Consider the following 10,000-nt stretch of genomic DNA (forward strand, 5'->3'; position numbering starts at 1 on the left):
TCCCTTGCTTCGCTCTCTTTCTTGCACTCTATCTCTCTCTCTCTCTGATGGACATGTCTGATGGACTTAGATGCACAAACCTATATGTACATACGTCTATAAACTCCATAGTCTCCAATGTATCATTAGGAGTGATGATGAATAGGACAACAAGGTAGAAATATATTCATATGGAAACATGAACTACGTTGTGCTATAAGATCAAGGCGACCACATCTTGATGTCACCTGAGGATGGGCGTGGTTGACTAAACCCAGGCAGCCAGGAGACTTGGAGGGCGTCCACCTGATGAGGTGGTGAACAATGGTGAGTTGACCTTCGACCCTGAGTAACCACAGCTTGAACAAGAAGTGGGAAGATTCCTTTGAGGGGAGCCATTGAATAAGAGAGCTTCCAGCTGTTTAATACAATGTTTTATTCATACAAAACAGCACACTTTTACAAAGTCTGAATAATGGTGAAACGACAGAATAGAGTGGTTTGCTCCTGTTGCTGTACATATTTGTTTGAATAAGGGCTGGGTCATGCTTTATTTATGTGTTATGGAATGTGATTCATTCTGAGTATAATTCATTTAGAAAACAAATCTCAAGGAAGACAGAGTTCCCAAAGGTCCTAAGAAAAGACATCATCATCCTAACTCTGAAAGTAGAATTTGTTAGCCTGGCAACGTCAGACAAAATGCAAACTGCCATTAGTCTGGAACCTGTCTGATCCTTTCGATTTCGAAGGGGCGTCACCAACCTGAACAGACTAAATGCCTCTGGACGCAATTGGATAGGCCTACAATAAATCATAGTAACAAAATACATCTTTCTTCTCAGCAAAAGCTTTAAGTGCCGGCGTTTTTTCCTCTTTTAGTGAAAATATACCTTCCAGTTTTGTTTCACACTCTGTCAAGTGGAATCAACAACCTGTTAGACATCAGCAGCAGACATCTGTATTTGAAGTGCCTGTACGGCACTCCTCTGCACATCATCGTATTTATCCTGCCTCATATTAGACAAACCTTTGTGATTGATCAGTCTACTTCATTGAGGAGCCTTTTGGTATTGAAGGGGAGCAAGAGCTTATCTGCTGAGAAAATGAAACATGAGCTGGTGAGATGTGTCTTGTTCCCAGGCTGAGAATGTGTGTGCAGACCGGAATATTAGACATATAGGACCCATGTTCTTCCGTACACTTTTGAAGACTCTCTGAAACTCCTTCATAACATGAATCTGCGGTCACATGTAACGCCTTAGACAGTATTTACAAAATAAAATCAAGTTATACATTAAAGGGAATATACAACGCTGTAAATGTTTTTAAGGAGATGGACGATTTAGCACAACATGGACCTCTTTGACTTTAAATACATGTACTGGAGATACCCATGTCTCTGATAAATAAAACGACCAAACGGTGTTTGCTTCCATTCCTTGTATTGTCAATGCCACGACTCGACGACAGACGAACCAGAGAGGGGCCCTGGCGAGTCACATGACCCACCCGGCTGTGTCCCTACACGTCCTCACACCCCGGACTCCCTGCTGATGTACAGCGGGAGCGCCGGCTGGAGGCGGTCGTAGTCGATCTGGCTCTCTATGTCCAGGACGCACAGCGCCTCCGCGGCCTGCTCCTCCCCAAAAACTGCTCTCTTTGGAAGCCCAGACGCAGGTCGTTCCAGCCCACCTCCTTCTTGGCCTGCATCAGCTCCTGCCTCTCCTCCTGCAGCTCCGGTCCCCGCTCCTCCTCCTCCTCCTCCTCCTCCTCCCCCTCCGGCCCCTCCTCCTCCTCGTCGCCGCAGCACAGCGCCACCTCGTTCTCGTAGCAGAAGGCGCTGGGCGAGTGCGGGGGCAGCAGGCGGTGGTTGACCCGCGGCACGAACGGCGACGGGGAGCGCGAGCCAGAGGAGGAGGAGGAGGAGGAGGAGGAGGGGGGGGTGGCGCAGGGGTCCCGGCCCCGCATGTGGTAGAGATCCTTGGCGCTGCAGAGGGGCGTGGCGGGCACCTCGTAGGTCTGGTGGAAGCGGGAGTAGTCCACGTGGTAGCGGTAGCCCTTCTCGAACACCAGCGGCTCGAAGCGGTGGCCCCACAGGATCTCGCGGGCCAGGTAGGAGCTGCGGGCCTGCGTGGTCATGGCCGTGGCCTCCACCATGCCCTCCAGGATCACCACGATCTCAAAGTTGTCCCTCTGCAGCTCGTCGCGGCTCAGGCAGTACAGCGGGCTGTTCTTGTTGATCTCGTGCACCACCACCAGCGGCGACACCAGGAAGAGGCGGTCCAGGCCGTCATCGTAGCCCACGTCGATGTCCTTCTGCTCCAGCGGCAGGTACTCGCCCTCCTCCGTCACGTGCGGCCGGATGAGCTGCGCCCGCACGTGCGCCTCCACGATGTGGCTCTTGCGCATGTTGCCCATGCGCCACATGAGGCAGAGCTTGCCGTCGCGCAGCGCCACCACGGCGTTGTGCGAGAACAGCAGCGTCTGCGCGCGCTTCTTGGGCCGCACCATCTTGGCCATGATGGTGCCGATCATGAAGGAGTCAATGATGCAGCCCACGATGGACTGCACCACCACCGTCAGCACGGCGGCCGGGCACTCCTCCGTCACGCAGCGGAAGCCGTAGCCGATGGTGGTCTGCGTCTCGATGGAGAAGAGGAAAGCCCCGATGAAGCCCTGCACGTGGAGGATGCAGGGCCGCCACTCGGGGCCGCCCGGCGTGACCTCGGCGGGCTGCCCCGCCCCTCCCGGGGTCAGTCGGAGGTCAAAGTCCCCGTGCACCAACGCCACGCCCCAGAACACCAGGCCGAACAGCAGCCAGGAGAGGAGGAAGGTGGTGGTGAAGATGAGGAACATGTAGCGCCAGCGGATGTCCACGCAGGTGGTGAAGATGTCGGCCAGGTAGCGCCGCGGCTTGTCCTCCATGTTGTTGAAGACCACGTTGCACTGGCCGTTCTTCCTGACGAAGCGGCTGCGCAGGCGGCCCTTGTGCAGGCCCCAGCCCATGGCCAGGTCCACGCCCAGCCGCCGCGAGGGGGAGGGCCGCCGCCCGTTGTACAGGACCGGCTCGCTGGCCGCTCTCAGGGATATGACCCCCCCTGCTCCTCCTCCTCCTCCTCCGTCTCCGTCTCCGCCCCCCTCCTCCTCGTCCAGCACCCCCCCGCCTGCTACTCCTCCTCCTCCTGCCTCGCTCCTGCCCCGGGCCCCAGCCAGGGTCTGCTGTGCGAGGGGCCCGTGGCCGTTGTGGAGACCCAGGCTGGAGATCTTCAGGGTGTCGTCGTCTGTGGATACGATGCTGTATCTTTAGGTAGAGGCAGAGCACAACAAGAGTTAAGGGGAATTAAAAGACATGATGACAAATGCACATTTGTAATAAAAGAACAGGTCTAAAAGGTCACGTTTTCCTAGGTTTACTAGAAGTAAACCTCTGAGACGGAGGCTTTGGTGATCAGAGCTGCGGTGAGGGCCGACACGGCCCTCAGCTACACACCTGTTGACTCTTACTGCTCCCATGGCTCCAGTGATAACCAGACTGTGTCTCTGGTGGCAGTAGTGGATTCTGGGACGGATCGTTCCAACCATTAAAATCCTGTTGTAGGGATGAGGAGACGATGAGGGATCAAATCTGTCCTGCAGGACATGTCAGCACCTCATCCCGGGTATACATCTCCTGGGGATTAGGAAAATAAAGGGTTTTTAATTTGTTACGCTTTAACTCACCAATTTAATCACGAATGGGAATAAGATATAAACTACCGTGTGTGATAACAGGGTAGGCAGAGTTGAATTCATTTCATCCAAACACAATTCAAAAACTCTGAAAACGTTGACAAAGTCCCCTGCCTGACGCAGATCAGATCAGACATGTTTAATAACAGCTTATTGATTGGGGTCCTTGCTAGCTGTTAGCCCAAAGGACCTCCAGGCTAACTAGCGCTGGAAAACCAGTCCAGCAGTGACGAGGGTAGAGGTCTGCAAAAGATATGAATCAGTAGTAATCTACTGATAGAACAATTGATCTGTTATTTGTCCTGGTGACAAGGTCAGCTGGTGACCACTGTCTGTTAATAGCTGTCATAAAGCGAGCGACCAGGGGAGCAAAAAAGCGCATCATTGCATAACCAACATAGCGACACAAAGGCCATTGGCTGGGGCCTGAATGAGTTTGAAGGAACCCAGCTGACCAGGCCGGCCTCTATTGGCCAAGGTTATGCAATGATTTTCTTGGAATTATTATTTTCTTTCCCCAAATGACCGCGTTTTTGTCCTTAGTGTTGTTGTGTCAATGGGGGGAGGTGATAAAAGACCAACAATCACAAAACCAATTGCTATCAGAAGCAAAACATTTAAAATATAATAAAAAAAGATAGCACGCAGAAACTGATTTTATGCGTCATAGCCTCAGCATATAATCTTTGATTTATAATACTCATTCATACGCATCCCTAGCACCCTAACACCCTAGAACCCTAACACCCTAGCACCCTAACACCCTAGCACCCTAACACCCTAGCACCCTAACACCCTAGAACCCTAACACCCTAGAACCCTAACACCCTAGCACCCTATCACCCTAACAACAACCCTAGAACCCTAACACCCTAACACACTAGCACCCTAACACCCTAACACCCTAGCACCCTAACACCCTAGCACCCTGACACCCTAGCACCCTAACACCCTAGCACACTAGCACCCTAACACCCTAACACCCTAGCACCCTAACACCCTAGCACCCTAACACCCTAGCACCCTAACACCCTAGCACCCTAACACCCTAGCACCCTAACACCCTAGCACCCTAACACCCTAGCACACTAGCACCCTAACACCCTAGCACCCTAACACCCTAGCACCCTGACACCCTAGAACCCTAACACCCTAACACACTAGCACCCTAACACCCTAACACCCTAGCACCCTAACACCCTAGCACCCTGACACCCTAGCACCCTAACACCCTAACAACAACCCTAGCACCCTAACACCCTAGCACCCTAGAACCCTAACACCCTAGAACCCTAGCACCCTAGCACCCTAACAACCTAGCACCCTGACACCCTAGCACCCTAACACCCTAGAACCCTAACACCCTAGCACCCTAACAACAACCCTAGCACCCTAACATCCTAGAACCCTAACACCCTAACACCCTAGAACCCTAACACCCTAACACCCTAGAACCCTAACAACCACCCTAGAACCCTAACACCCTAACACCCTAACACCCTAACACCCTAACACCCTAATAACCCCTAGAACCCTAACACCCTAACAACCTAATAACCACCCTAGAACCCTAACACCCTAATAACCACCCTAGAACCCTAACACCCTAGCATCCTAACAATAAACCTTGCACCCTAGCATCCTAACAACCACCGTAGCATCCTAGCATCCTAACACCCTTGCATCCTAACACCATAGAATCCTAACAACCACCCTAGCATCCTAGCAACCACCACTCTAGCATCCTAACACCCTAGCATCCTAGCAACCACCACTCTAGCATCCTAACACCCTAGCATCCTAGCAACCACCACTCTAGCATCCTAACACCCTAGCCTCCTAGCAACCACCTCCCTAACGCCCACCACCCCAGCACCCTAACGCTCCCACCCCAGCACCCTAACGCCCACCACCCCAGCACCCTAACGCCCACCACCCCAGCACCCTAACGCCCACCACCCCAGCACCCTAACGCCACCACCCCAGCACCCTAACACCCACCACCCACCACCCCAGCACCCTAACGCTCCCACCCCAGCACCCTAACGCCCACCACCCCAGCACCCTAACGCCCCCACCCCAGCACCCTAACGCCCACCACCCCAGCACCCTAACGCCCACCACCCCAGCACCCTAACGCCACCACCCCAGCACCCTAACGCCCACCACCCCAGCACCCTAACGCCCACCACCCACCACCCCAGCACCCTAACGCCCACCACCCCAGCACCCTAACGCCACCACCCCAGCACCCTAACGCCCACCACCCACCACCCCAGCACCCTAACGCCCACCACCCACCACCCCAGCACCCTAACGCCCACCACCCCAGCACCCTAACGCCCACCACCCACCACCCCAGCACCCTAACGCCCACCACCCCAGCACCCTAACGCCCACCACCCCAGCACCCTAACGCCCACCACCCACCACCCCAGCACCCTAACGCCCACCACCCACCACCCCAGCACCCTAACGCCCACCACCCCAGCACCCTAACGCCCACCACCCCAGCACCCTAACGCCCACCACCCCAGCACCCTAACGCCCACCACCCCAGCACCCTAACGCCCACCACCCCAGCACCCCAACGCCCACCACCCCAGCACCCTAACGCCCACCACCCCAGCACCCCAACGCCCACCACCCACCACCCCAGCACCCCAACGCCCACCACCCACCACCCCAGCACCCACCACCCTAACGCCCACCACCCCAGCACCCCAGCAATTACCACCCTAACGCCCACCACCCACCACCCCAGCACCCACCACCCCACCACCCACCACGCCAGCACCCACCACCCTAACGCCCACCACCCACCACCCCACCACCCTAGCACCCACCACCAACCACCCCAGCACCCACCACCCTAACGCCCACCACCCACCACCCCACCACCCTAGCACCCACCACCCCAGCACCCTAGCACCCACCACCCTAACACCCACAATCCCAGCACCCTAACGCCCACCACCCTAGCACCCACCACCCTAGCTCCCACCACCCTAGCTCCCACCACCCCAGCACCCTAAGACCCACCGCACTAGCCCCCTAGCACCCACCACCATAGCAACATAGCATCATAGCAGCTATCTCAGTAGATTCTCTCCCACTCTCCCTCCTAGACCGATGACAGCCAGTCACTGCTACCGGGCCAGAAATAAGGTGCAATCCTGTGGAAATATAAATACACATCATATTCATATAATATACATCTTATCCCAACAGTGGGGAGACATCAGCATCCGCATGGCTGTGCTGAATGAGGGATGAGGGGAAGAACCATCAAGACCCCCATTTACTCTGGGAATCATGAGTGGGATGGATGTAAGGCCTTTGGATGAAACAAGTTCACATGAGCTTTAAGATGTTTGAAGAAAATGTTCAGAGAAGATTGTGCCAGTTTGTTTTGTGTAACCCACAGATGCTGATTTTCAAGCATCAAGGGAGCTCAAAGGAGGAAGAAAAACTGTGATTTTTTGGGGGCATATCCAGCAACAAGCCTAATCAATAAGAGATTATATTGTTGGGGCAGTAGGGGCGAACACAGGTGTTTCTCATGATGTTAATATGGGGACTGGCATGTCTACAGACCAATAATTAACTTCATGAGCTACACCTGCTCTCCTCTCCTACTACATTATAGCAGTCTATAATAGGAACTATGAACTCAATTTTTTTGCTTTGTGTCTTGAGCCCATTTTAAATCTGCATTCTTGTCTGTAGTTGTGTTCTTGGGGACTTGGGACTTGGGGAAACATCATCAGTCGTGGTCCAAGTACTGTTCCGTTCAAACATTTGAAAAGTACACTCAAAATTTCCGGATGTTTGCTTGTTCTGCCCATTTTTTTTAGGATGCGTCGTGACTTTTGTGGACTTGGGACATTTGAGTATCCCAGAATGCATTTTTCCAACAACCAGCATCACTGCATACTCCTGAGTCTTACTTGCCAAGTCCGAACAACTGAGTACGAAGTCCGGACTTTGTGTCCTTGACATTGAGAAAGGCCCATCATCTCAAGTTTTCTATTTCCCTCAGTGGGAAAAGGAACACTTTCGAACGTTGACCCAAAGATAATTTCATAGACAAGAAAACTGTTTAATAGTATATTACACTTTGCACTTTGAGATTCTTGAATATAAAGTGCATTATAAATAAAATGTATTATTATTATTATTATTATATTATTTCTTTGATTGATTCATTAATTTAGTTTAATGACTTCCATTGACTCGAGTGATGTAAGATGTAATGTAGTTCAATCCTTCTTCCTCTTTAACTGCGCAGTTGGCCTTAAAATAGCCAACTGCGCCTTAGAGCATGTATTTTAGATGTAAGAACGGTTCAAGCTGGTGTTCTGGGCAGTGAGCGAGACAGGTCCATATGTCCCTGAGCGATAGCAGCTGTAATTAACACGTGATGATGATAGTTATTAGTCGTCTCCATAGGAACAGCACTGGGCTGGCTGGAGGAACGGCTAGGACCGGCTCTTTAAAGAAGAAGGGGGGGGGGGGGGGGACGTGGTCGGACAGGAAGACAAAGCAGATAGAGGCAAAGTGTAAACAAACCACAGTGAAAGGGTTTAATTGTCTGACACAGAGTTAAACGTGCACACACGTGGGTTTGCATGACAGGACACACCCGCCATACAAGAAATACAACCTCCTATACAGCAACGGGGAATTAATGAGACTGGGTGTGATTGACCAATATGTTATTGTTTGGTCATATAAGTGTATTTGCATATATGTACAACATATCATATTGTCAATACGTGTAAAGCATTTCCTCATGTCTTAAGGCAAACCAGACGTGACACTCTCTCTCTCTCTCTCTCTCTCTCTCTCTCTCTCTCTCTCTCTCTCTCTCTCTCTCTCTCTCTCTCTCTCTCTCTCTCTCTCTCTCTCTCTCACACTCTCTCTCTCTCTCTCTCACACTCTCTCTCTCTCTGTCTCTCTCTCTCTCTCTCTCTTTCTCTCTCTCTCTCTCTCTCTCTCTCTCTCTCAAACACAATGACACGCCCACACCAACACACCTGTTGGTGGCCCGGCCACCAACAGGTGGCCGTGCTGCCCCATGAGATATTCGCAAAAAGCAGGTTCAGTGCATGCATGACCTCAGCTGCCATCTCAGGTGAACTATGACATCAGTAATGTTAAACTCCTGACGCACCTCATGAGATACGTCAGCGGAATCAACATCCTGATCTGATTAATCCCATAGGAAAATACACTTGTAATGTGGGTGTGTCTGAGTCTTTATCTGTGTCTTTGAGGGCTGTGCGTGCGTGTGTGTTTGTTGGTGTGTGTGTTTGGACACGTGTGTTGCACAGAATGAAGGAGGCCCCTTATCAAATACCAGATTACATTCCCTTAATCCCCACCCTCCAACAACAGCACGAAAGGTAGCCGTCTGTCCCTGCACAACCTAATCCCTGACTCTTTAATCTGGGCTCTGAGGGGAATATGAAGGAAAAGACGAAGAAAATAAGAAAGAGTGAGTGAGAGAGAGAGAGAGAGAGAGAGAGAGAGAGAGAGAGAGAGAGAGAGAGAGAGAGAGAGAGAGAGAGAGAGAGAGGCAGTAAAAAAGTACCCTTGTTTTCATGTCCCATTAGCTTTCTTCTGACATATCTATATTACAATCTAGTAAAAAACAAAGAGGGGAACACTTAATAAACTATTTTAAGTATAGACATTTTGCTTAATTGCTGTATTCTCCTTTTCACACAGAATGCAGGTTCACAACTTCACATATTATCGCTATTTGCTCGATATTTGCTCAGCCATTGGATAGTTTAAGAAACAAAAGGTAAAATAAAATGTATTTGCACTATTGGCTTTGTTTTCATGGAAATTTCTAACATTGAACATCAACATCACCTCTGCATTACTATTTGCTCATCTTTCTGAAAACATTATACTTGTTATACTATTTTTGCATATAATTCACGCATTTTAAACGTTGACGTCACTTGTATATGTATGTGTATAGGCTTATACTACCACCTATCGACTGCTCCAATACAATGGCGAAAGTTTATTGGGTAAGCAGACGCAGAGGCCGTGACATCTGTCAATGACACCGAGGGCACGCGGAGCTGTCCAGTTCTGAAAATCAATGCGACCAGAGAAATGTTCGACACGCGCGAGAGAGTGAATATTTCCCATGAAACAGAACGATCCATTTGAAAATCTCTTTCCGTTTTACCCGTCACGTTTTCACACTCGACTTGTTATAAGCGAGACGGACATTTTTGACAATATTGATTACTTTGTGTGATTATCG

General features: G+C 51.1%; 1 protein-coding gene across 1 annotated transcript in view; it reads right to left on the bottom strand.

Moving 5' to 3' along the window:
• Window positions 1-1,513: 1,513 nt before the first annotated feature.
• Window positions 1,514-10,000, bottom strand: part of LOC130378954 (ATP-sensitive inward rectifier potassium channel 12-like) — an 8,819-nt gene continuing 332 nt past the window's right edge. Inside the window, 4 exon segments of the mRNA XM_056585544.1 lie at window positions 1,514-1,639; window positions 1,642-3,123; window positions 3,169-3,283; window positions 3,473-3,652. Of these exon segments, the coding sequence (XP_056441519.1) occupies window positions 1,514-1,639; window positions 1,642-3,123; window positions 3,169-3,283; window positions 3,473-3,564 (1,815 nt within the window). The 5' untranslated portion in view covers window positions 3,565-3,652.

The sequence above is a fragment of the Gadus chalcogrammus genome, chromosome 3 (genome assembly GCF_026213295.1).
Source record: "Gadus chalcogrammus isolate NIFS_2021 chromosome 3, NIFS_Gcha_1.0, whole genome shotgun sequence".
Classification (NCBI taxonomy): Eukaryota; Metazoa; Chordata; class Actinopteri; order Gadiformes; family Gadidae; genus Gadus; species Gadus chalcogrammus.